General features: G+C 39.3%; 3 protein-coding genes across 3 annotated transcripts; all 3 read right to left on the reverse strand.

Moving 5' to 3' along the window:
• Positions 1-1,406: 1,406 nt before the first annotated feature.
• On the reverse strand, positions 1,407-2,773 carry atp5if1b (ATP synthase inhibitory factor subunit 1b). Its single transcript, XM_067615194.1, has 3 exons — positions 2,613-2,773; positions 1,839-1,951; positions 1,407-1,726 (listed from the first exon to the last, which is right to left on the reverse strand). Exons 1-3 carry the CDS (start codon positions 2,679-2,681, stop codon positions 1,585-1,587), a joined length of 324 nt encoding a protein of 107 aa, XP_067471295.1. The 5' UTR covers positions 2,682-2,773; the 3' UTR covers positions 1,407-1,584.
• A 960-nt stretch (positions 2,774-3,733) lies between these two features.
• On the reverse strand, positions 3,734-9,291 carry zmpste24 (zinc metallopeptidase, STE24 homolog). The gene is made up of 9 exons (XM_067615191.1): positions 8,853-9,291; positions 7,511-7,657; positions 7,024-7,227; positions 6,785-6,937; positions 6,528-6,669; positions 6,222-6,397; positions 5,584-5,688; positions 5,279-5,422; positions 3,734-5,155 (listed from the first exon to the last, which is right to left on the reverse strand). Exons 1-9 carry the CDS (start codon positions 8,958-8,960, stop codon positions 4,931-4,933), a joined length of 1,404 nt encoding a protein of 467 aa, XP_067471292.1. The 5' UTR covers positions 8,961-9,291; the 3' UTR covers positions 3,734-4,930.
• Positions 9,292-11,056: 1,765 nt separating this feature from the next.
• Positions 11,057-27,612, reverse strand: rlf (RLF zinc finger). The gene is made up of 8 exons (XM_067615185.1): positions 27,250-27,612; positions 24,661-24,815; positions 22,267-22,348; positions 21,105-21,240; positions 20,793-20,995; positions 17,310-17,446; positions 16,959-17,100; positions 11,057-16,345 (listed from the first exon to the last, which is right to left on the reverse strand). Exons 1-8 carry the CDS (start codon positions 27,427-27,429, stop codon positions 11,570-11,572), a joined length of 5,811 nt encoding a protein of 1,936 aa, XP_067471286.1. The 5' UTR covers positions 27,430-27,612; the 3' UTR covers positions 11,057-11,569.
• Between the last annotated feature and the right edge of the window lie 339 nt (positions 27,613-27,951).

Raw genomic sequence — 27,951 nt, forward strand, 5'->3', positions numbered from 1 at the left:
TTTACAACGACGTCAAACCAGCGTCCTCTACAAGCAGTCCATAAGTTCATGGATCCGTGTCCCGCTCTTCAGCAGGTCATTATGCACTCTGTTTTGAGATTTAAACTTGGAGCTTTCTGTTAAAGCACTGTTTTCCTTACCAATGTTGAGTTAATATAATTATTACATATTTTCTACTGAATGCACCATTCTGCCATATAACGTTAGCTGCTTATAAGACAGTTTTCATTTCATTTATTTTGACTCAAGACAATGATCACATATGGAGCACAAACAATATACAATGATAAAATAATAGCTCAAGTACAACAAATGCTACTTAAACAAAGGAAGGACATTCTTCAAAAAGGCATCTAATTTACAAATAATATTTGGCTTATCTTATTGTAATTATAAAATTAATTTAAACATTGATGGGCAGTTTAAATTAATGGGGGGTATTACTAGAAGTATCACCTTTCTGTCAATGTCAACAAAAACCAAAAACATATAAACTCTGTAAAAGTAGAATTTATGACAGAGCTGTTGTATTGGACTGCATTAGATTGCATAGGTGTTCTTAATAAGGTGCTCAGTGAGTGTATATTATGGTTAACATACCTTCATAAAATGCCATTCTTTATATGGGTTCATGTCTTTAAGCTGATACTGCACATTTGAGTTGTAATTTTGCATGGAAGTCTACTGCATGTGACCTTTATTTGTTTATGGGTGAACTTGTGAACACGATTTATTTTTAGCAATCAGTTGTGTTGTTTGAACAGCCAAGTTCCCTCTCAGATCATATTTTCACCTTTTCATATAAAAAAAATGTAGATCTGCCTGCCACTAAGAAGTATTTGCTTTAACAATTAATCTGTCAATTATTTTCAAAATATATCAATTGTTTTGTTTATGAAATGTCAGAAAAAAGTGAAAAATGTCCATCAGAAGTTCCAAGGGTCCGAGAGGTGATGTCTTCAAATTGCACCAACAGTTCAAAACCCAAAGATATTAATTTGGCACAGGTAAATGAAACAAAACAAAACAAAACAAAACAAAACAAAACAAAACAAAACAAACAAACAAACAAAAAACAGAACAGCTGCAAATCCTCATATTTGGAACTGAGATGTTTGATATTTTTCATTGATAAGTGACTTGGATAATTAATCAATTATCAAATTGTTGGAGATAAATTTTCTGTCAGTCGAGTATTGTCCCAGAACCTACAGATAAAGCTACCACATAACATTTATTTAAACATCAGGAGATGTGTTGATTTTGCCATATGAAGCATTAAAGATAAGTTTTTTTTTCCACATTTGCCTTTTGCCTGCAATTTAAAGCACACTGTACTGTAACTGTACACAAACAGTTGAATGAAAAAGTACAACTTATGTAACAGTATGCCATGAAAAAAACAATCACTTTATGAACAGTTTAATTACTTTCAAGCTTTTACAGAACAATCATCCACACACCCATGACTGGCCTGGTGACACAGTGCATGCAGCAATCTGACTGATTACTAATGTGTTTGGCTGTGACGGTGAGAAAACTGGAACTCTTTTTTTTTTTTTTTTTTTTTTGGGAAGGTTTCACTCAGTCGTCATGCTTCAGCTTCCTGATCTTCCCCTTGTGGCGATCGATCTCACGCTGCAGGCGTTCGATCTCCTTCTTGTGGTGGTCAATTTCCTCCTGGTGGTGTTGCTTCAACGCAGCCAGCTGCTCCTGCTCCTTACGTCTTACATGCAGATGGATAGATAGGGGTGATGGAGACAAGGTAGAGGAAAATTATAAATAGAACTAATACTTTGAATCCACAATTAGTTGCTGTAAAATAAAGTTATACATACTTGAAGTACATTTCCTCCTCAGCAGCCTGCTTTTTCCCCATGGATCCACCTGCCTCTCGGATGGACCCTCCACCTCCACCACCTTTTCCTGCGCCTTTACCCAGCTCACCCAACTAAGATGGGGCGGGGGGAAAGTCCAAAAGGTAAAATGTCTAGTATATACATTCAACCACAAATAAGCACCTTGTTAGGGCTTCACTCTTAAGGCTTTTCTTCAAGAGACATTTGCTTAAAGTTACAAATTCAAAAGGTAATTTCTCTCTTCTGTTATCAAGACTTGGTCATGTGATATTAAGGCTGCAAAATGTAGATGATGGAAGAGAAAACCAACCTACTCTGAAGGTTAAGATTGTGTTTATTACACAAAGGAGGGGCTTCTTTGTTTGCCAGGTTATAATAGAGGTATTTGGAACAAACTAGAAACTGATTGTGTAACAACAAAGCGACCACAACAAACCTCGGAGGGCAAACCAATTCATACAGCTGAAATATTTTCTGAGTTAAGTGGTTTGACAGGTGACTGTTGAAATTATCACCTCTGCTAATTTATCCTGGACATTGTTGTAAATCCGCTCGCCCTAAAAATGCATCATTACAACATTTCTCCGACCTATAATCACGCCAGTAACACTTGTTTACCTCTCTGTCATACAGGCTTTCAGTTACCCAAAATAATTAGGCAATTTACTCTGAAATTATTCACACAAAAACAGCATGGCGGTTAGAATAAGCGGCGTTTAGGACGGTACATGGGCCCACAGGACGAATTTTTACCTGATCAGACGACATTCTCAGCTGTGAGGTGACAAAACTCCTGATGTTAGGCCTCAAAAATCTCGCCATGTTTGGTACCCATATACACAAACAGCACTGACAGCGAGACTTGCCCTTGTCCTCGAAAATATGCCACAGGACGGCGCCATTACGAGCCTGACGGGGGTGACTACATCATTCATGGACTACACTAGCATCATTTTGGTCTAATGAGGAACGTGATTAAATCTCAGTACATGTAATGATACGTTATTGCATCATGTTGCTAAATACGATGTTATATGTCTAACATGTAATTAAATAGACTGTAAGTCAAAAACACAATTTCACCTTTCCCGTAATGGTATGCTCTCAAACTGGACAGCGTGATGATACCGCACGTTGTCTACGTGCTGTTGCTGCCATGGTTACCTCACGTTGACATCAGACGTTCAGATTTTGATTTATAAACACCAACATTGTAATTACCGAAATATATTTAATGAAATCCCCTGAGGTCAAATTATTTGCCCTTTTATAATGTCTGTACTTATTTTTAACTTAATTGAATATTTGTCTCTCATTGCATTGCATTGATTTGTCTGAATCAATAACTTCCTGCTTCCTCTTTTTGTCTACATGACTGTTCAAATAATTTTTATGGACCAGGCTGTTTAAATTTTATTCTTATAATTTTTTTTCAAGTTTTGTTTTAGGGCCATCAACTAAATAATATAAAGTCGTGTGAAGAAACATCCTAAAAGGCAACAAATAATATTTTTAAAATCTTATATATATATATATGTTACAATTGAATCCACATATTATAAAGCATTATGAGGATTATAAATTGCATGTTCAAGTCCATAGATGTAAACCATATTTCTATGGCTGTAAAGTCTTTTGCAACAAGGAGAACAAATGCATCCATGCATAGTATGTGTCATCCATTAATAATAATAATGAATACATGTAATACCTTTTATTGCATTACTGCTGGCATTAACCTAAAACTCATCACAATGTTTCACTGAAAGTCATCACATTAAGATCTAAATAAAGCATGAAACTTTGTCATGCTTAGAAATTCAACTTATTTAATAAGTATATTTAAAAGATTAAAAACACCACAATATGAGGAATGCTTTGAAGGATTTTATTCAACGCTGCAAAGAAAGTATATGCTCCCCTCTTTGAACAAACCAAACACTGGCTTATGTGGTGAAAGGAACCCCACAGACCCCCTCCCTCCAAGTCCCCTATATATATATACTTTGCTTGCCAGGAAACTCTGGGCTCATTCCAGCCCAAAATCAAGAGAAGAAACTAAGATAAACACCATATCAACTTAAAATTTCAAACCACATTCAACATTTTTCACAATTCACTTCATACGCCATTACTCTACTCGTCAAAGTTACATATGTACAGGTACAGTTGGACCCTTCTCAGCAAGCAAGTGCATTAGAAGTAGTAAAACAAGATGCCCCCCAGTGCGTGTAAAAAATGAAAATCACAAGTCTAACCTAATTTCAAATGAAAATTTCTGCACTGCTCTCTTCATAATGGTGTCAATGTTCAGAATAAAGACAAAGATAATTTGAGGCACTCACATTTTGTCACTGTGATAAAGCATCTACATAGTTCCTCTTTGCTGTACACTCTTGACCTTGTCTGGACATATTGCTAAATAAGCAACGGTTGCACTTGAGGAACATACCATATTCTGGCCTGTGTGCCTGCAGAAAGCATTGTCATGAATAGGGGTGATCCGCCCAACTTCTTCCTCTTTTTTGACATTTACAACCAAAAATTTTAAAGTAGTTCATAAGCTGTTCTTTAAAAAAAATACTCTTATGCTCTTAGTAGTTGGATGTTTTCTTTGCAATTTTCCTTTTAAGAATCACACAGAAGAACAAAGTTACACTTAAATTGTGCAGAAATTAAATAATTTCAAAAACTAAACTATCAGGCCAATCTGCAAAATGTGACCTGTGCGCTGACAATAGCTTTTGTTAAACACACATTGCCCAGATGGATTGCTCTCAGCAAATGCATAATTAGGTGTCTCTACTTAAAGAAACAGCAGAAAATTTAATTCAGGAAAGATTTTTTTAGGCTGCCTTGTGCTGATATGTTTTGGTTTTGTGTAAAACAAAGTTTCAAAGGGAACAAAACAGAAAGTATGGCATGTAAAGAAATTACTAAAAGAAGATAAAACAAGATGAGGGGGGGGGGGCAGATGGGTAGAAAAAGACCGGGGTGCATCACAGGTCCAAGAGCGGTCTGCGGAGGCCCTTTGGAGGAGGCAGTGGTCGTCGCTCCCCCTTCCAGCCCCGTCAGTCCTGCTTGATGCTGCCCAGTGCTCTGAGGCGCTCCAGGAGGGGAGGGTGTGAATAGTGCCACATGGAGAACAACCAGTCAGCCACTGGGAAGCCCAGGTTGTCCTTATTGAGCTTGATGAGAGCAGAGTAGAGCTCTGAGGCTTTGCCCATGCCGCGTGCAAAGGCATCTGCCTGGAACTCAAACCTGCGACTCAGGACTGTCAGACAGAAGGACAGGAGCTGCAAAGACAAAATAAAACATAAAAGTCTACATTTATTCTGTAAATTATGATGGAGTGAAATGAGTGAAATAGTAAAAAACTCAAAAACACTGATACAATGCTAATGGAATCTCATAGTCACCTCATTGTAAGGGGAAAAGATGAACTGGAAGATAATCATCAAGCCTATTAATGTAGGTTGGCTGTCATTGAAGCCAAAAGCTACGAACAGCTCCTTGCGTCCAATCAGAACAGCAAACAGGGAGAAGCACAAAAAGGAATTCATCTGCAGAGAGAACAGAGTCAGCGGATGTTATTTGCATGTGAGCAAAACATCTCAATGTCTGCATGTGATCAGTTGTAATCAGGCCAACTTGTTGCTTTGTTTTAAAGGAAAAGTCAGTTAGACTGTCAGGAAAATAATTCTCAATGGATTGAATTCATCACCTGACTGATGACGATATTCTTGACAGTATGGCCAAGCTTCCAGTGGCCCAGCTCATGACCCAGGACTGCAAGGATCTCTGGGTTGTTGCATCCTTGTTTCTTGTTCTATGAAAGTATTGAAGAGAACAACACTGTTGGATTACGCAGTAAGACAACACGAAACCAATCATATAATAGAATCATAGCCTGGCCACAGGGATCCCTACAATCACTACACGGTGCTTTTTACAGAGAAATTGATTGGTGACCAAAAGTATCCTCCAAACTCTCTGGCCAGTTGTTCTAGTGGTAGATAAGATAAACAGATTATATATATATATACTTTAAATTCCAGGACTTTAAACTTATAAAATCACTTTCAAGGCATTATTTCAGGTTGAATTCAAGAAGAAAAAATGTGCAAAATTTGGAGGAAAGTATGGTCAACAAAATTAGATGTTACAGAGGGCACCACCAAATGCATTTGGGTGTAGTACAATCAAGGAAAAGCTGTAATTTGTAAAACTTACAGTGTTTGTTTCTTATGGCCACAAACTTTGAAACCTGTTCAATGTCAGTGGGGAACCCTGGTTTACAGTATATCAGTACGATGAGAACTTTTCTGATTAAAGTTTGAATAAATTTTGTGGCTTTGTGACCTTGGGCTTGGCTTTTGGTTCGCTGGGCGTCTCGTCACTCTCTGGCTGCTCAGGCTGTGGCTCTCCAGCCTTATTGAGAGGGGAATAGTCTTCCAGCAGTGTGTCGAACAGCACAATGCGTTTGTTCTTAAAGAACCCATAGAAGTACGCGTTGCTGTGCGATGAACGCTTGGAACCTGGAAACACGGAAAACTTTTTAAAAAAAATAGTAATAATAATGACACCTAAAACAGAAACATGAAACAACAATGAAATAGGCATGTAGCTCAAGGAAAGAGTAGACTTGATTTATGATTATTACTTTACCTTCAACTACATAAACTTTAGTGAGGGGGAAACTTATACTTCTGGCCATTGCCTCAATATCTGTCTTGAGTTCTCCTTCTGGTAAAGGAGTGAATTTGTCAAACAGGGGAGCAATGTAATCGGCGTAGATGGTCACAAGTACCTGAGAAGAGGGAGATGCATCATGAGCGACTGGAAGTACCAAACAACTAACCACAGCATGATTATTGAGCGACCAACAGATCTATTAAAGCTGGCAAGGTGAATGCAGCACTCACTAGAGAAACAGCTAGGGTAAAGAGCCAGGCATAGATGAAGAAGTAGTCTCCACCGATCTTGATGATGTACAAGAGCAGTGAGGTCACAGGCAACAGGATACACTGGGTCACAGCAAACTTCTTTACAGCATCTTTGAGGAAGAACCCCAACGTCTAAGAGGAAGACCAGACATGAATATAAAGAAAGAAGACGAACAGAATTGAGAAAGCACAGAGTGAGCGCCGGTCAGCCGGTGTACCTGCTGATTAAAGCCATGCTTCTCCTCAATGACAAACGTGTTGTACAAACTCCAAGGCAGTCCAGTAAAGGCACTGAACAGGGTGGCAAGCGTGAGAAACACGAGGGATTGTGTGATCTCGTACTCTGGCCCGAATCCAAAGCGAGCTGTCAAAGAGCCGGCGACGCCCCACAGAAATGGAATTCCACCAAGGAGCAGGATCAGCTACGAGGTGTAAAAGAAGTGGTTTTCAGAATTAACATTTAAAATATGTAGCATAAAAACAAGAATGACATTGACACTTAGCAACATTAACAATACCCCTTTTACACAAGAAAACGAGGTCCGTCTTATTCTATATCTATTAAATACAATGTAAGACAAGTTCAGCCTTGACCCTCTAATTGGACAACCCACGTACATCATTACACCCTCAATAACTAGACTGATGGTAAAAGGGGTGTAAGGAGAAAGTTTTCTATGTGTGTCAGTCTAGTGAGTGTCTTACCGTTCCTTCACTCTCAGAATAGAGTCCAGACCAAAAGCTGAAGTTGCTTTTATCCAGCTGATAAAGACGTGACTTCTCAAATGTTTCAGAATCCATGATCTTCCCCAGCTCTTGTGGCACATTTGTTATTGATCTGTATATCCTACGCTGCAGAGCGGAAAGAGATCAGCACAAATGTTAAATCTCAATTCATTTATCACAGATAATAATAGACATATAAGAGATTATTCACTTGATTCAAAAACTATCAGATATTAGTCAAATAAAATCAAGAAACTACCTCACAAATCTAGATCTATGTCAATCCTTTTCAGGATTTAGCTCTTAATTCTAACTTTGCAAGATCTGACCATCACATAAAATCACATGTATGTTGTTACTTAACTTCCTTTCAATATCTTAATTTGTTTTCGGGCTTTTAATAGATATAAAAGCAACTTTGGAAATGTATTTAATTTAACAAAATGCTCCAAAACATTTCCTGTGACTTTCTTTCTTTCTCTTTACTGAAACATCTTTTCTGTTTGTCCCACCACTACATTTATATCACACTCATTTAAACTTTTCACTCATTATTTATACCACATTTATTCCAGCATTATTTGCACTACCAATACCACAACACTGTACGTACAATAGCAACAAACTTGACTTGATTACGGATAGTTTGTTGTCTTGCCCATTTATACTTGTACGTCTAAATTTGCTCATATTTGTTTAATTGATCTGTATTTTGTACCCTCCAGTGAATGTGATGGCTCTGTGCCTAAATACACCAAAAGCTACTGAGAATTAGATTCCTCCAATGTGTCAACATACTCGACCAATAAATTAGATTTTGATACTGATTTTTGACTATTCTGCATTTTGTGGTGTCTCAATTCCTGTTTCTAGAGGAAATGCACCCAACTTAAATAAAAAGAAGCCATTTGTACAGTTCAGAAAGTACAAATCTGTATATTTGTTTCTACTATTTATAATTTATTAGAAGGTGCAACATACATGTCTGCCAACTTCAAACTCTGATTTAATATAAACTGATGTGAAAATTAACCAAACATAGGCTATTCCTCAAAAAACTCAATACACATTTATAACAATATTAAATATGTTCAAGGTCATAAGTCAACTGTTATATAAATACTTTCATTCTACATGTATAGAAAACAAATACGCTACATGTCATGTCTTGCAAAAACCTATAAATTGCACAAAAATCACACGTTTTAGGTAGCCTATCTTTAGCTTCTTACACGGATTCGTTTTCGTATTTTCCTCAAATATAACACATTTAAAAAGTATACATTTGGAGTTTGATGCTCGCTAATGATGGTTAACTTACCTGTCTGTAAGCAAGGTATGCCTCCCATAAATATACTGTCCACGAAAATCCCAGCACAGCATAAAATATCTGCTTTTCCACCGGGAGCTCAAATATAGTCTCAATCATCTCTGCTGTGTTTTTGGAGCAGGTTTGACTAGCTCGACAGTATCGGAAATGTTAACGTTAACTAGCCTGACTGGTAGATTTTGGGCTAGCAGCAAGCTAACTAACTTAGCCTCCGCTCTACACACACACACAAAAACAAACAGACACGTTAAAGTTGAATAAAGGGAGAAACTCTCCCGGCGTTAAATCAACAGGTACCGACTAAAAATGCGAACTCGGAAATCTTTACATCCAGTTTCCATTCCTAAGTCAAGGCTTCTACAGCTAATATCTTTCCATTCATGTGAGCGAGCCTGTCGGTAAAGTGTGGCGACTAATTCTGCCCCCACTGAAACAACCACTGTAACAATGGTTCCGCGTCTCAGGTATTTTAATTGTGAGGATCTCATTGAAGTCGTTTAAAACAAATACATTAACTTGCTTTAATACGAACTTTTATGAGCAAATGCCCTCACAGATATATTTTATGTAAATTTCAGTTACATATAACATTGCTGACTTTGACTTTTGTTTTATTGAAACAAACGTGAGAAGAATTGATTCAACTCTAAGTGTTCGACTTATAAAATCAGGTCAAATAAATTCAACAAGAGCAGCGTCGACACTGATATTTACTCGCAATGCACGTATTGCTGACGGTCGTACAATGTTCCTCAATGAATGAGCCACCAAGTTGACATATGGTTGGTGTTTTGGTGAGAACAGATGCAGAAGTAGAGAAGGTAGTAGGTGGAAAAGTCTCCTCATCATCCTTGGAAAGATGATTCAGTTTTGGGAGGCAGTGAAAGCTCTTCATAACCACAAACAATAATATAGCAAAATATATTTTTCCAACGAAATTTAAGACCTGTAAGGGGCGCTAAGACACCCACTTTTGTGGAGAAATTGTACCATATGGCATACCTGTCAAACATCTGTAGGGTGACCTTAAGTTCACACGTTTCTTATCTATGTCTGTGGCTTAGCGTTTTTCTCATGAGAAGGAAAAAAAAGGTGTCGCAGCCACAATAAACACCCTAATAACACCTGTTCCTCGCACTTTCTGTGCTCTGTTCAGTATTTCTACATGGTGTTTACCTAATGAACAACACATTTGTTTAAGAATATGCCATATAAGCACAAAATTAGATGAAATATTGTTTCAAAACTATATATTGACACAGTGGTCCTCTTCAAATAGTTGATACCATGTTTAAATAGTATATACTGCTTGGGGCAGGCTAGCCTTGACTTAAGAGTTAACATGTAGAGTGCAAAACATTTTTTTTGGATAACACACAGCATATGACTTTCCGAGTAATTTGTACACTCCAGGAATACAAACCAAATAAATCAATGATCATCACTTGAAAGGTGTTTTTAAAGTCATAAGGACAGAAATGATTTTTTTTTATACTTAACCAGTTTTCGATAACAGTACCTCATTGTTGTGTACCTGAGAGCGTGAATAACATATTCCTGTGAGTGGAATTATATATTAAAGACACCATAATATATAAGCTGCCCCTCTGTTCCTCTCATCAAAAAGCATAGGTATTACACTTTTAATTGGAAAAAGCAAAAAAAAAAGCTGGATAGTGTGCACATACTGCCCTAGTTGGATACAAGTGCATTACAAAACAGAAACAAAGGAAAATGAGAGGATGTCTGTGCAGAGAAATTTGCAAACTCCTGAGTTTTTATTAATGTAATGTTTTGACCTGCAAGGTCACACCCATTGCATTAATAAAAATTGAGGGGCTTGCAAGTTTCAGTATGTGGTCAGCCTCTCCCTTTCCTCTTTTAATAGAGTCTTCCCAGCATTACATTTGGTGCCATGCCATTAGTCCAAAGGCCCATTATTCCAAAACCCCAATATTTCAAAAAACTTCCCTTTGGACCAAAAGCCCATTAGTCCGACAGCCTGTTATCCTGAAAACAAAAGCCCGGAATAATGGGCCTTTGGACCAATGGGCAGTCCCCTTACATTCTGCATCAATATCTGTTTCTAGAGGAAATACACCCAACTTGCTGCAGCAAACTGCTCCAAAGATGCCATTTACTTGTGACTTTACCAAACTTGGTGAGAAAAGAAGTCAATTACACAATTCAGGAAGTAAAGAGCTTTACATTCATTTCCACATTTATTTTATTAGAAAGTGTTACATACATGTCTGCCAACCTCTGTCCACTGCATCCCAACACTGATGTAATATAAACTGAGGTGAAAAATATCCACACATATTCCTTAAGGAAATGTTTTTCAGTCACATTTTCACACAAGTGAAAAGGACTGGCAATACGCTACTGACCACTTCTAACAATCTGAAAATCTGTACATATATCTCAGAGAACTACAGTATATACACTTGTGATCATGAGTTAACATAATAGGTGTTATCTGAATGTTTTCGTAACATGTCTAAAAACAGTCATCATGGATCTGATGTGCACTGTTTAAGCTTGTTTTTATCTTAATGCTAATTTCTAGAAGTCTTCAGTTTGGCAACTTAAAAAACAAACAAAAACATAATACTATCATTTTGAGTGAAAGAAAATACTGGTACACAGTTTGTGAAAATAGAAATTAATTAGCCATAGCCATGTTAAAAAAAGGTACTCTGTTAAACTTAACTTCCAAGAAGCAGTTTGCTGCTGTTGGTGTCTGATGGGAAGAGGTCAGGCAGGGTGGTGCACACAGGTCTCCCCAGGACCACTACAGGTCTGAGGTACTGAAGCTGCTTAATGGCCAGGTCCCCACACCCAGCCAGGGCTTTGTCCAGGATGGACTTCAAGTTTTGGACTGATGTGAAGTCCCTAGTCATAGCATGGGGCTTCAGCAGTGGGGAATGAGTGCGTCTGCTGCGGGTGTGAGAGATTCCCAGCTGGTTGTTCTCCTTGACCGAACAACTGCGTCTGAATGAGTCTCGTCGTTTCACTGACAATGCATTTTTGTCTTTAGGTGTGGTCTCTTGGATGAATTTCAGGAATGAGGATTCAAAGCCCATGGGCTTATATGTGCCGATGTCAAAAGGGCGTGGAGAAGGGCTACAAGACTGAGTGTCTTTCAAGTTTGACGGCTGTTCAGACAGTTCATTTTTCCGTTTTAGCGGCTGCCGAACAGGAGGAGTGGGCAACAGAGCGGACTTGTTCAACATTTTACCATCTTTGTTGCTTGATGCGTCTTGGAAGCCCTCCTCAGGAGTAAAGCGCAGTGAGCATGGTGGTGAGAGGTCAACAGTGACAGTACGAAGGAGAGGTTTGATTTTATCCAAGCTGAACTTCTCCTCCTGTTTGTGACTGTTCTGTGTTGTTGCAGCTGAGTCTTCAGTGTGCCCACCGGTGCTTGGTTCACCGTACAGCACATCATCTGCACCAACAAGGACACCATTTCTCTCTACAGGAGGCGGTTCCTTCTCCTCCTCCTCCTCCTCAGGGAATCCCAGTGGATCATGATGATCCTCATCTTGTGTGTCTGCCTTGATGGAGTGCAGGCTCATGGGTGCAGGCTGCCCCCCTTTGTTTTCTGGTTCTGCCTGATACTCCATTTTGCGAACCCCATTAGGGCTACTGACTCCTGTAACAGTTGGCCTGGCTGACGTCCTCTGAATCAGTTCCTCCAGCTGCTCAGCATTCAAAACAAGCTTATCTTCATTCTTCACGATATCGTCTCGACGCATACGGTGAACCTTCAGGTAGTGACGGTGCAAGCTCCGTATGTATGTGACAACAGAGTCACAGTTCTGAACCATGCATGGGTAGGCCACACGCAGACAACGGTCTTGGCACATTTGTAAAGCTTCTTCATGAGATCTGAAGACATAACGGTTGAAAGAATTTCTTTTCTCCTTTTTGACTCTTGGTACCTTCTTCTCCTCCTCACCAACCTGCTCACCCACTTCCTCTGACTGGGCGGTCACTTCAGGCTTGGGACTCGATATTACAGCCTGTGTGTTGGGTGAACCAGGTTCTTCTTTTTGAGGACTCTGTGGAGTGACTATAAGCTTCTTTTGGCATCCAGTAATCGACTTTTTGTGAGTGCTCTGCAGACGTACCACCAGTGAGTCATAGTACTCACAGTGACTATAAAGTGTATGTTTTTTAAGTGCATCATCATGGCTGAACACTCTTGTACAGCCCTCATACTTGCACCTTATTAGCTCTGGTGGCTGGGAGTGATAGTCACGAGTGTGACGTACCAGGCTGCTTTTAAGGTGGTAGGAGGCACCACAGTTGGCAAAGTGACATTTGTATTGAGGTGGTGGTTGAGAGTGACAGTCACGGGTGTGACGTACCAGGCTGCTTTTAAGGTGGTAGGAGGAGACACAGTTGGCAAAGTGACATTTGTATTGGGGTTGAGGTTCATCTGAGTTTGAGAGAGGCCTTTTCTTGGTAGGCTCTTTCTTCACTTCTGGACTGTGATGCACATCAAAATCTTTTTCCAACAAAAGCTGAGAGCGATTGTAATGGTGTATTAACTGCAGGTGGCGCACAAGGCCTCCCTGGGTGGAAAAAGCTGCATCACAGTTTTTTGCTACACAATGAAAGGGTTTACTAAATTTATCCAAAATATAGCAGAGATTGCTTTTGGCCACCAAACGTCTTGTAGTTCTGACCTGTTGTGTGGTCCCAACCTCACTTTCTCCCTTCTGCTCATTGTCTTCCTCTCTACTGTCTTCCTCTCTACTGTCTTCCTCTCTACTCTCTGCTTCGTCCTCTCCTTCCTCTTCTGATGGAGACTGATTGTCAAAGTTTTGTCCAGTTTCACTTATCGTGGTTACTTTTTTTTTCTCCTGTTGGCGATGCAACCGTGGGATGTCCATCTTCCTCACTTTTAGAGCATGGTTTGTCAAGTGCTGAGATGTATGCTTTGCAGGGTTAGTGGCTTTGCTTCCCTCATACCGCACAGATGCATAGCTTATTTTGTTCACCAAAGTCTCACTCAGGTTATGTACCTGGATATAGTGGGCCTTCAACACATGTTTTTCTCTGTGACTCTTGGAACAAAGCTGGCACACATAGGGCTTAAAAGATGTGTTTTTCAAAGAGGTCAACCTTTTGGCCTGTTCGACCGTACGGCCATGTTTGGTGTTATAGTGGCGCAGTAAGCTATAACTCTGTGCAGTCCTGAAGCCACAACCTTTCACCTCACAGGTGTACGGCTTAGCAGTGGCTAATGATTCAACACTGCCTTCTTTTTCATCAGTTGCAGATGCTTGCTCAGATTTTACCGGCGTCTTTTCCTCGGGTGGAGGAGATCTTTTTGGAAGCGATACAACAGGTGGTTTTGCTGTGATTGTCTGATGAAGGGACATTTGTGCTGCATTTGATTCTGACTGAGGGGGGTCATTTGGCACACTGTGAGGGGATGAGGAATTGAGGTCCAGTTTACTGAGACCAATAAGAATTTCTTTCAGAGTGTCATTTTTTGCAAGGCTTGAAGAGTTTGCTTCATTGTTTTTGGGATGAGTGGCTGTTTTTCTTTCTTTCCCAGTCTCTACAGGTTGAAATGGAGTCGGGGGTTCATTTTTTCCCTTTTGCTCAGGCTCTGGCTCCGGCTCCATTTCAGTCTTTATGCCTTTGGACTTTGAGCCTCGCTCCTTATCATGTTTGTGTTCTTTGTTCTCCAGTTTAAGGTGTTCTGGATGGGCACATTTCAGATGTCTCTGGACGTCTCTGGCTCTGGAGAAAGTCATGCCACACTTCTCAAAACCACAGGTGAACTTACTCCCATCGAAACACACGGCCACCAAGGTCATTGTTCCTTTGGGCTCCTTGTTGTCAGATGCTTGCAAAGAGGAGGCACAACTTACTGAGGAAGAGTTTAGGACATCACCATTTACAATCTCTTCTGAATCACTTGACTTATTAAGGCGTGCTTCAGAAACAGTCTTAAGAAATTTCCGCTTTGCCTTCCTCTGAGCCTCAAAGTCGTCTTCAGAGAAGGTAATATTATGTGTGGATAAATGCTCTAAAAATTCCTTTTTGGATAAATAGTATTTTGTACATTCAGGACTAGAGCAGGTAAAAGCTGCATCTCTGAAATGCTGTGCCTCATGGTGATAGATTTGTCCCAAGTCGGAGTACGTGACGTAACAGCCTGTAAGCTCACACTGGTAGTTGAGCTGATAGCCATGGGTCTGTTTGTGCGTAACAAGTTCATTGGAAGATCTAAATTTGGCGCCACAACCGATGACCACACATGTGTATGGGTGATCACCATAGTGAACTCTTCTATGTTTGCGGTGATGGTAAGCTGAGACAAAATGGCGTCTACAAAAGACACACTTCTCTCGCTTGTCTCTCATCTGATGAAAATGTTTCACATTCTCATCACCTTTATGCTCTGACTTTAAGTGAACGTATAAGTACTTGGAATGTTTAAAAGTCCTGGTACATCCAGTTCCTGGACAGGGATACTCATCTCTGTTCTGCAGTTTGAAGTGTTGCTCGATGTAATCGAATGTTACATGCTCGTCATCCTCCACTTGCTTCTCTTTGACAGTTTTAGCTTGCTGCACAATGTGGTGCAGCACATCTGGATCATGTGTGGATTTGTAATACAGCATTAAGGAGGGGTCAATGGTGATTTCACCTGGTTCAATGTCATCATCCTCATCCATCTGTTTCTGCATATCTTCGTTCTTTATGTTATTTTTGTTAAGTTGTGTTTCACTCAAAATGTGTTGTTTCATGTGAGGAACGAGTTCCTTCCGGCTCTTGAACTTCTCCAAGCAAACAGGGCAGGGGTTGCTGTTGTCCTCTGCATGTCTTTTGGAGTGGTGAACGATTTGGGTGTCAGTGACTGACTTCTTACAAATCAAACAGCAGAACTTGTGTTTCTTTGTATCTGATTCTTCTTGAACTTCTGTTGAGTTGGAAGGCTTCTTCTCATCCTGCTGTTCATCACCATCAAGACTACCATTTAAACTCTGTTGGTGCTCAGATTCTACTTTCACTGCGTTTTCCTGTGACTCATGTTCTTTATCTCTCTCTTGTTTGACTACCACCTCTTCTTCTTCCCCTTCTGACTCTGGCGTTAACCCTAGAAGGGAGATGCAGTGATACTTGAGAGTTTTCCAGTCCCAGAATTCCGGGTCAAAAGGCCAATATGATTTCAGTGCCAGTAGCAACTCGCAGCGTAGTGAGTTGGGAATAACTTCATTTTCCTGATCATACTTCTGGTCTGGGCGCAAGTACAGCTCCTCAAGGCAGCTAAAGCTCTCCTGGCTGGGGCCAAGCAGGAATTCTGTGAGTAGGCAGGCACGCAAAACTTCAAGGTCATCTGGAAGAAGGCAGGACACTGTCTTACAGACAGAGATCCTTGTTTCTGAGTCATCCTGCTTTGGAAGTTGGAGGGCTTTGACGCAAAGTTCTACTGACGCAGCTATCCCCAGTTCCTGCGCCTGAAAAGATAGAAATACATTATTACCAGTAAGCACTGCCCCAAACAGTAGGTAAATGTCATTGTAATTCCAATGGAAAATGAGTAGCAAAGTAGCAAATTTGCTCCTTTAAATCTGAACACAATAGATCACTATGGCAATAATGTTTAAATTGACCAGAAAATGGCCTGTGACAATTAATTGTGTTCACACTTTGTGTTAAACTTCAAATTAAATGAGCTTTCAATTATGTCAAAATAATTAAAAAAGTTTTGTGAGACATGAAAGGGGGTAACATCAGTTCTCTTATGAAACAACTACACAGAACGAGGACTGTGGATTTTGTCTGTCATCTCTTACATTGAAATTACTTTAAACGAGAATCTCTTTTTGGCCAGTAAGAACAATTACAGCCAACAAAAACTCTTTCAATGTACATATGGGCACGTAAATATAGTTTTATAGACCTGGAAAAAATGTGTACATATCCTTTAAAGTTCCTGCTTAGCTCCCAAATTTAGTTCCTGTGGCTCCTTAGTACCAATAACTATTTGGCTGAAGAGTTTCATTATATAACCAATGAACCAATTCCAATTTACCTACAAAAATGGACAGTATGGCTGTTCAGGCTTACCTCTGTCTGAATAACACGGACCAGGTAAAGCAAATGGTGGACCGTTTTGGCAATGGCACCCAACTGAAGGCATCGTTCAAGAAGAGACATCAACGAGGGGCCGATCCTCCTCTGAAGCTTACTCCACAGGAGAGTCAGCTCCCTTTGGGTTAAAAAAAAAAAAAAAAGACAAGAAAATTAAGTGATTTTCTCTTTCTGAAAACCACAAACACATATTTGATTGAATGACCACAAACAACTTATCTGATCTAAGATTTGCAGTCTAGAAATCTAGTCTGATTTTCAAAAGATCGTTAAAATTTACATTTGACTGCAGTCATATATGCAGTGCATCCAACAGGAACGACTCACCAGGAGCAGTAAAGGCTCTGCTGCTGAAGCTGCTGTGTCAGGAACGTTGTGCACAAGATGAAGCCTGTATTCTCCTCCCCTTCTGTCTCCAGGTTACATGTGATCTCCAGCACATCCTTACAATCAAGTCTGGATATCTATTCAGGAAGTAAATACAACGTTGACTGCTTAGGATTTTATGGCACAGAGTGTGAGCCAGCATTTCTCAGCAAATATCATATAACCATAGCCACGTTTCAACTGCAGGAACTTTACTCAAGGACTAAGAACCTTTTGAGGAACTCAGTTCCTCTACCTGTTTCCACCAGGGGAAACAGGGTCTAAATGAAGTTTCAGGGAGATTGTTTTACCGCCAAAAAGTCCCTGCTTGGGGGTGTAGTACTTTCTAAAAGTACAGGAACTTTGGGGGCGGGGTTTGCAGGGATGACTGTTACAGATTGTCAAACACAGACACTGCAGCTGCTTTAACTTGTGTGCAGATTCATTCATAAAACAAGGAAGTGCTCCAGTATTGATTTAGGACAAGGGGAGAACATTTCTCTGTTTTTTAAGATTAAAATAATTTTGAGTTAGCAAAAGAGAGAGAGCAGCGGTGGTCAAGCAATCTAAAGAGTGAATGAGAGAAATGAAACGTTATTTTCTGATTGTTTCATGGGTTACATTCCAAAGCACAAATAAATAACCATCAAACACTCAGCTGATGATTTACTGTGGAGGCAGATGCTCTTAGTTTCAATTTAATTTTCCTCCTCTGCCTTTCTCCTTTTCGTTCATTCATTCATTACATCCAACTGCAACAGTAAATACAAATAACAGGACAAATCTGTGTTTTTTCCTCATGCATGAATACTGCATCTCAAGCGCCGCTGTCATTTTTCAATTTGTCATGGGTCTAACGCATGATCTACCTGGTTCCTCAAATGCGGTGGAAAAGCAAACAGGATTGCACAACAGGGACTTTTAGTTCCAAGTTTAGTCCTCAGATTAGTTCCTCTGGTTCAAAAGTTCCTGGAACATTTGGTCGTCGTAGGGCTCATGATGTCACCAGTTTGATTACCGATTACTGACACCACATGTCACACTCTACTGTTAACTCTTTAATGAAGGCCAACATCGGCAGCAAAATAATTAAAAACCAAAGCACCAAAATATCTCGAATATAATGTGTAACTATATGACACAAATCAAAAAGGAAAATTTTGCATCTCCAGAATTTTTGATTAGACGCCAATGCCAGGATAATGTGGCAAAATACAGTACAGATGACAATAGCTCAAGTATTTGTCAACATTACTCCAGATTCTTCATATTAAGAGTCAAGCTGTTGTACCTTGGTACATGCTAATGAGTCCCAAAACACAGTACAAGTATTTCAGATGGGGCTTGGGAAGTTTAGGAGATTTTGAGATTAGTTTGTTCTACTAGCCGGACTCAGCAAATTAACACAAATGTTGTAAACAAGTATTAAAATCAATACACAAATTTAAAATACAAGATATAATATTTAAGTCTTTATACCCAAATATATTGGTTTGTTATATATCACATGAAGTATTTACAAGCGTATTACTTGCACATACAGGCTATAAATGTTTAATTTGAACCAGCAGACCTCAAACCCCTTTATCCTGAATTCATCACTTTGACCTCTTCAATTTTGCCTTTTTCAGCCCAAAGCCGTAACAAAAGAAAGATGAGATGTGTGAGCAAGGCAAGAGGAGAGCAACCAAGATACAGAGTGTATTTTAATCGTTACATTACATCAAGACCATCAGTGCAACAAATGCATGTAAACTGATGTGAATGAATATGCTTCCCTTTTATGCTCAACATAGATGCATGTTATGCCTTTGTTTTGCTTTTCTATGATGTAAACTTATGAAGAACTAAGAAAACAGCCTTATTTTAGCTGAATAACAATTTATGTTGGAGGGTTTTATGACCCTGAGAGGGTAGGTTCTTAACCCACAGCAGTGATTCAGCTCTGAAAGCATGATCATTTAAAACTGGACAACCTAACAAGAGAAGGTGGGGGAATGGAGACAGGCAGCACTACTAAATAGGCAGGACCGAACAATTAGCTACACAAGTAGCAGTGGTTTAAAAAGAAAAAACAAAATCACTGTCTTTATGCTCAAAAAAGCCAGCTGTGAAGGGACATTACAGACACCATAACTGCATCATGTGTGTCCATGTAAAGACATGGTGCAAATCCAAACTGCTGAGTAAAGACAGCTTATACACATATATATATATATATATATATATCCACATAATATACACAATATTAAAAATAGGCCAGAAAAATACAAAAATTCTCTATTTTGCATAAGTTGAAGGTTTTCTGAGTCTTCAAACTGAATGCCAGTAAGCTCAATCTGCAAGTTTATTTTTGGAGAAGGTGCAGAAAAACATTTATAAATAGGCACCTTTGTTATATTCATTGTAAAAAGGATTGACGTGCTAATGTAACCCCATTTTTAATCATCATTAATTTCAATTATATATTGCCTGGACAGAGAGAATCGCTGATTGTGTTCAAGTCAGTGTGCTGAGAATAGAGCTGGTTTTATCTGGACTAAGGGTCAGTTTTTGTCAATCAGAACCGGTTTGTACGCTGTGTTGTCAGATATTAAAAGTGTCTATTGCTGTTTTGAAAGGCCATACTAAAAAGGCAAAGTGAAAAGCGGACTGTCACAGAGAGGTGGGAGGTGCGATGTTGTTTAAATGTGGGGATAACAGCGTATATCTTCTTCATAGATTTGCTCCCGATTGCTCACATAAAAAGTCACAGAAATATTTGTGTCAAGAATAAAAAGAAAAAAAAAAAAGAGAGACCTAGAGAGAGAAGTTGAAATTCTGGCTCGTTTCTCATGTCCACACAACTGACAAACCATGATGCAAAGAGGGTGTGAATCTTAAATTGTCGGTTTCAGAGTGTTACAGAAATCGCCCTTCAAAGCTCCTCTAATTCGGTGTCAGAAAGGTGTGAGGGTAGGATGTTTCTGAAGCTATTCAATCACCTGACAAAAACTCCTGACAGACTATACTGGCCCCTTCAGACTGATGGCTCAGGGAGATTACAGCCTACCGTCACCCCTCACTACATCCTGTCAGTACCATCTGTCTCCTACTATAGCAACAGGGTGTTTTAAAGTGTATAAAGACTGTAGTCATCCTTTTTCTGTAGTAAAGTCCTTGAACATCACAATTATTTCAGTGAAAACAAAATTTAACACTTTGAATTTTTCTTTTAGAAAATCCTGCAAGTTAGTTCAGGAAGTCTGCACTTCTATGCTCTCCTTCACAGTTGTTAACAACAAGTCCTAAACAGTGCCACGGAAATCAGGCCAACTACCTGTGAGATGATGTTATGTGACATTTCATCCCAGTTTGAATGTACTGAAAGGGGATCATGTCAACAACTAAAGATCTACTGCATGTATTCCCACCCTTATTCACAAACACAAAGTGTTATAATACCTCCATGATGGCTTCTTCATTGGGCAGCAGGTGACAAAGCAGGGTGACATAAACTTGACGAAAGGTAGCTTGGTTGGAGACGAAACTGCATTCAGTGCAAGCTTTGGCCAACACCACTGCTTTGGCCAATTCGCCCATCTTCTCCAGGTGCTTCACTCGCATCTCCATGAAGCCCTCGCCCTCCAAGCTGATGTATGCATCAACTATAGACAGGATTCAAACACAATCTCATTAGCAACCATGACACAGCCAATGTGACAGCAAACATTTAAGTTGAACAGCCTATATCAGCTACTGTAGCTAGGTTCCAACCTTCTTCTTTGTTGGTGGGCTGGCCGGTGAGGAGGGAGGTGAGGACTGGGTTGCTCCATGCTCCCCCTTCTCCTGTGATCTGGAGTAAAGCTTGGAGGTCTGTGCTCCCATACTGTAGCAAGGTATCATGGGCAATCTGCAAAGAACACACAAAAAATATCTAAATTCAAAACACCGGTCAGCACTTTCTTAAAAACATTTACAACAAACAACCAAATAACTTAAGCTTAATTAAAGCATTAATGAAAAGTACTTAATATTACTATTTAAATGACTTTAATTTGTGGGCCACATTTAACAATATATTTTCTCAACACAAAGCATGTCTTTTGAACATCACTGTTCATGTCTGTAATTGAAACATGATGATAGTTGTGCTCAAGGTGCCCATTTTTAAAATGACTTTTCTTTTGCTGCCAACTCCTGCTGATAAAAATTACAACAGTTTCATGCTTGAACAACATCAAACAATTAAATTCTAGTGAAAATCCAGGTGAATATGAACATATTGTGCTTTACATGTCACAGTGACACAGCTGGCCCCAACTGACAGCAAAGGAATGATTGAACTTTTTTTTTCTTAACCAATATAAAGTTACACAGCAACTGCACTGTGGAAATAAGTTCCCATGACTCTTATCTCACTTTTCTCTCAGTTTGGGCATGTTTGGACAGACATTTCAGGGTCTACCATTAACCCTTCAGTGAAAATGTGGTTCAAGTCTTAACTGTAAAGTCATACTATTATTATTATTATTATTAATATTATATTATATTTTAATATTAATTCATATATTTGTATCATTTCAAGGTACACAATTGACAGCAGATGATAAGTTCTGGTGATAGTAATCTGGCAACAAGAATTTTAGCAGTGTTCGTTCTGTGTACTAAATGATACCATACTTTAGACTCAGCAAGGTGCAAAAAGAAAGACAACAGTGCAATCTAAACCAGCTAGGTACATAGTTTCTCAGGCGTCTATCAATAGGCTTTTGAAAACAGCCCGAAAAACAAATAATTCATTCAGTGTCTTTTTGGGGGATTTTTTTTTGTTGCCTTAATTCATCAACACCTTATTTTCTCTGTCATTCAACCATGACACAGCCATGGTTGTCATACAACCCATCAGTAAACAGTGTTTTGAAACATGGTCCTCTACCTGAACAGAGTGGTGGAATTGAAGCCAGGCTTCATATGGGATTTCATTTTCAGGTACTGACAGCAACAGTTCAAAACAGCTCCTGCAAGAGAGAAAAAAAACAAAAAAAAAACAAGAGAACGCTGAAATTCATCAATTATGATAACTCAGGACTGTTATGTTACCTAAAGTCCAATGTATGACATTAGGGTTTGTGCTATACTAAACTTACTGTGGCTCTGCATTAATGTTTCAGAAGAGTCAAGAGTGGAGGAATTATTTTCTTGTGTAAATAGACAAGACAGTGTCATCACAGGGACAATATACAGGACAGTTAATCATTTAAGACTCATGGGAAGTTTAATGCTCATAACATTTGATTATTAAAGGCCACAGGCCCTCTATTTTATTTTTAGGGAAGTTTTAACACTATTATACCTTTTGACCTCACTAATGATGTCATTTAGGGAGAAGCTTTACTGGAAGTGACATTGGGGAGGAGCTTATAAGAAAATCTTGGAAATAATGGTGGGAAATTCCAGGATTTTGTAAAATGAGGAGGAACCCTAGAAAATCAGGTAAGATACGTTCCACAGTAGGTGCAGCTGAACTCGATATATCAGATGGTGTTTTTGGTCTTACATTCAGGTTTTTGCTCAAAGGACCAAGCCTCAGTTTACTTGTATTGCACTTGATACACAGTAAATCTTATTTCATTGAACTCTGCCAGTTTCAGTGTATTTCTCTGAGTTGTTGTGGGACACCTGAAGATTCACTGGCCCACTGAAAGGATTTTACCACGACATCATCCTTAAATCTTCATACATCCAAGTTCAAAAAGGCTTGTTTGAAAAAAGAATGAACAGTTTTGAGATAGGCGATACCACAACAAAGATCATTCTTGTAAGAATTTCTGATTGTGTGAAACACTGACACAACCTCCGTCCCCCCCACGTTAGATTAGCTCAAAACTTTGCTGATGGACAGTGTGTGATTGGAGCTGTCGTATGTGTGGGCTAAGACTAGCAATTAACAGAAACAAAACGGACACAATGAATCCCTAACCGACTTAATTTAAGTCTGTTCTGTAAATTCCTTCAGACAGGCTGTCATTTATGGTCTACTCTGTTAATGCACTTGAAAGTACGACAAGAATCAGATCTAACTCAAAGTAACAACCAATCACTGTCAGTCAGCGTGTGCTTGTGTCTTTTGTGTGGGTTCATTCAGTTAGTAGAGTTGGCGTTGTTCCACCTAGCGGTTTTAAGATGTAATTAACTATGAGTGCCTGGTCTGACAACCCAAATGATGGAGAAATCGCAGCTGGGGCCAACGGAGGAGGAAGAACTGATTAGGTCATCTGGACAATTTTGGCTTTAGTCAACATGATGCAGAACACATTGAAGTCTAATGTAAATAATGTCTGAAAGACAGTAATGTTATGGCTTTGAAAGGAAACATAAGCAACGTGTGCCAACAATGAATTGTGATACTGATTTCAGGTGATGTCGCCCGTCCACTCTACTATACTTTTTAAACATTTTTAACCAAAATCTGTGGCCAACAAAAACTCTTAAAATCAGAGATGATGACACTATTCGTAATGTGAAAGGCAATATCTTAAATCTAGTTTTTTATTTTACTTTAGTATTTTGAGTTCAAGCCTTACAGCAACTGAACACAACCTGATTCTTGTCGAAGCAATCAGCAGATTGTGGAAAGGGTTTAAAGGATGATGTTACTTGCTGTCTGTCCAACCTCTTAAATCTTGTGATCAAACAACTAGACAGATACAGATAAACAATACAGATAAAAAATGAAGCATAATTAGGAAACTGCATGGCTTAATCCTTAATCCTCAAATTTATTCAGAAACCCAATTTGGTGGATAGTTTTGGAGAAACCCCACATTTCCAAATTTTCAAAATCAGAGGAAAAGACAAATGACAACCCTATTTGTGCCTTTCCCCAGTCATGAAAAGGAAGGATGCAAGGTGATGTCTGAAGGAAAGAAATGTCAAACTGTAAGTTTGCTCTACAACACATATGAAATGACTTCTGCCCCAAGTAAATGCCTATTAGGCCTTGCAGACCATATTATGCGAAACAGAAATTGTACGCCTAGATTTCCAGACAATTAAGAACTTAATAAATAACAAAAGCAGATGAGCTTTTCATCTCAAATCTATGTAGCATCTCATAAAAGAGCTCCACAACACAAACTGCAAGGAGTCAATTCAAGACATACTCACTTAATTGCAAACTCAAACATATGCATGGACCACAGACAACGTCTCATTACTTTGTTTTTTTTTCTGTGACAGACGCTTGCACTTGTGCGTAGAGGTGGTGAGAATGACTCAGAGAGAACATACAAACTACATATTTTTTATTGGAATATTTGTTAGTACTCACAAAGCTAGTCTTTTCAAAACAAGGGCAACTCTGTCGGACTCTGCTGTGAGGTGGGATCGGGCCGCAGCAAAGCAGTTTATGGACAGGCAGTAGACCTCCAGAAGAGGCAGACCATGATCCATGGAGTTCCTGCTCCCAGCATAGTGCATCAGCGCCTGTACACACATACACACACACACACACACACACACCACAAAAACAAACAAAAAGAAAAAGCAGTTATAGAAACAGACTTTAAATACTTTGAGATCAGATGAGAGAGATGAAATGAGATTTGTTTGGATGATCGGGGGCTTTCAACCTGGGGGAGATACTAGTCTATACTTGATTGATCCCAGCTGACACTCTCATCTGTTGTGAAGAGTTCCTGATTGGGCCTGCAGGGACTTAATTGTACAGCATATGTCACTCTGTACCTTCAATAGGGAGCAAAGATGCACTACAAAAACAAAAAAAAAGACTTGAGGGACAAATATACTATGACATATTTTGATGATAACGCCTTTTAACACCTCTATTTTTAATATCTGACTAGTAAAAGGGTGCTTTTCAAATATATTCCTGTAATGAATGAGATCCCTCAAAACATGACATTAGATTATTCTCATAAAATAAAAAACAAACTGAAAAAAAGACTATTCTGTATCTAATTTCCTTGACTTTTAAAGAAAGCACATTGCCGTTTACAGTAAATATTGTCTTAACTTTCAACTGTCTATCCTCAGACATACAGCAGTCAACATCAGTTTGTCAAAAATATGTCACCTATATCTAGCTGGCTATTAGTCACATTAATTCATCATAGCACTATCAACATCCCAAGAGTCTCATTTACCAGACAGCAGGAACTTTTCTGGTTGGTGCCAGTGTCTACAGCGGCGCTAAATTAATTCCCCTCAGTCTAAATATACGGTACTCTCTCAAAAGGGAGCTAAGAATAAGGTCTCAACCCTGGAGACCCATATCAGTGTACTAATTACATCTGGATTACTTCCGACTGAAACAGAAAGTCAACACCAAAAAAAATTTTTGTTTAATATCAACCCCAAAAAATATGAAGTTTACCCATTTTTTTTCCAAGTCAGCCCTGAATCAGTAGTTACATGCTCATATACACAATGAAAAAGTTATTAGCCGCTGTAATCATCCCTCCTCTCTATACTTACTGTGAAGAGATCCCTTCTGAGCGTGACTCCAATGTAAAAGATGGAACAAACAAAAGCCACAGCCCTCACTTCATTTAAAAATGTATGATGATAACTTTGGAAGGAAGAGGAAGAAGAACATACCATTTTTAAAACTGAATCTTTTTTTAAAAAGTGAATGTAATCTTTAAAAGCTGCCACCATCAAGATACAGTATCATGATCATGTGATTAGTCGATAGAAAATTAATTGCTAACTATTTTCATGATCAATTATTCATTTTGAGTCTTATTCTTTTTTTTTTTAGAAAACATGCTGACATTCACTGGTTACAGCTTCTTAATTATGAGTATTTTCTAGTTTCCTCTGTCTTCTGTAATAGTTAACTGAATATCTTTATGTTGTGTATATCATCTCTGCGACTGTTGATCAGGACAAAACAAGACATTTCAGTTTGCATCTTGGGCCTTTTGGACACAGTGATCGACAGTTTTCTGACATTTTATAGGCCAAACAACGAATCGATTAATCGAGGAAATAACTGTCAGATAAATAAAATCATCCTTAGTTGCAGCCCTATATCAGAGTGAGCTGACTTCTGAATTACTCTTCTGTGATCCAACTTTGGCTGGTAACCAAGTTTTACTAGAAGCTCCTCTGTGATTGACTCAAGCGGCAAAAATGAAAATGAAAGTGATATCTGATCTGTGGGTTTTCTTTTTTAAAACCAGGCACTCTGAAAAGTGGACACCACGGTAATATCTCCTTCTGTCCCCCCGATGCAAGCACTATACGTTTGTTTACATTGTTTCTTACTCCCAAATTAAATGATAGGGGGACCATAAAAACAACAAAAGTGCTTGATGAGACTGCGAGCAAAGCTAAAGAATGCATTTGACCAATACAAGATATGTGCAACGTCTGAAAATGACCAGAAAGGCTTTTCACTGTCACTACACCCACCCACCCACCCCCCCTCCCAAAATAGCAAGAAAATGTGTATCAACACACCGCCCCGCCCCATACACTTGCATTATGTTCTGCATGATTTACAAACTGTGGCAGTATCATGGCTATGCAAAAACCTTACAAAAATTTCCTGATTTGCATGCATGTCTCAAAATAAGACGAAGCTAACGACGATCTTTCTGTAACAACTTGAAGCAGCAAAAAATATCACCCAGCTGCCAATGTATAAACACAAGTTGTCATTACTGCAACGGCTGCGAAAAAAGGTGTTTTCACGTAAAAATTATACGTGGACGTGAATGTGAGTAAAAATACACACTGTGGCATATCCACCCACCCTAAACTTGTCCAGGTAGGTGGGAAGCTAGCGGGCCAGCAACCGTCGCAGATTAGCTTGCAGGCTGCGAGAAAAACAATCCTGGGTGAGCTAACAGTGGAGGCTAACGGTAGCTTCGATGTTGCATGTACACATTACCTGACAGAAGTTGTCGCAGTACTCCGTGGAGGATGCTATGGATATTTCTTGTTGCCTGAGGACGTCCTCGAAGGCTCTTAATGTGGCCAGCAGGGTTTCCATTGCAACCAGGGTGTCCTCGACCGTGTCCAGGGCCCGGTCGCTCCATTCGTGCTCTGGTTCGACATTACTCTCCGCCATCTTCGCTCTCCGCCACGGCGCGTATGCAGTGCAGTCTGACGCCGCCTTCAAGTGCTGTCGGAATATTTAAACATGTCAGAGGAACTTCACCTGAATAACTCGAAAACAGAGAGGGCAACTTATAGATGTGATGTCAACGTTTGTCGGTATTATGTTGCTAGGTTGTTGTTGTTGGTGTGACTAGCTGTTATGTAAACAAAGCCTTTTTTTTCTTTATTTAAAGCCTTGGCCCGTAAGTTAGTGTGAACTAGGGCGGCAAGTAACGATTATTTTCTCGATTAAGTGATAAATTGTTTGGTCCAGAAAATGGTGAAAAATGTCGATCACTGTTTCCCAAAGCCCAAGATGCGACCTAAAATGTCTTGTTTTTTCCCGACCGTTTGAGAAGCTGGAATCAGAGGTTGGCCTTCCTTTTCTCAAAAATGACTCAAAACGTTTATTAGATTATCAAAATAGTTGTAGATTCATTTAATTTTATAGTTGGCAACTAATTGATTAATTGATTGAATAGTCTTATGTGTG

This window comes from Thunnus thynnus, chromosome 16, assembly GCF_963924715.1.
Source record: "Thunnus thynnus chromosome 16, fThuThy2.1, whole genome shotgun sequence".
NCBI lineage: Eukaryota > Metazoa > Chordata > Actinopteri > Scombriformes > Scombridae > Thunnus > Thunnus thynnus.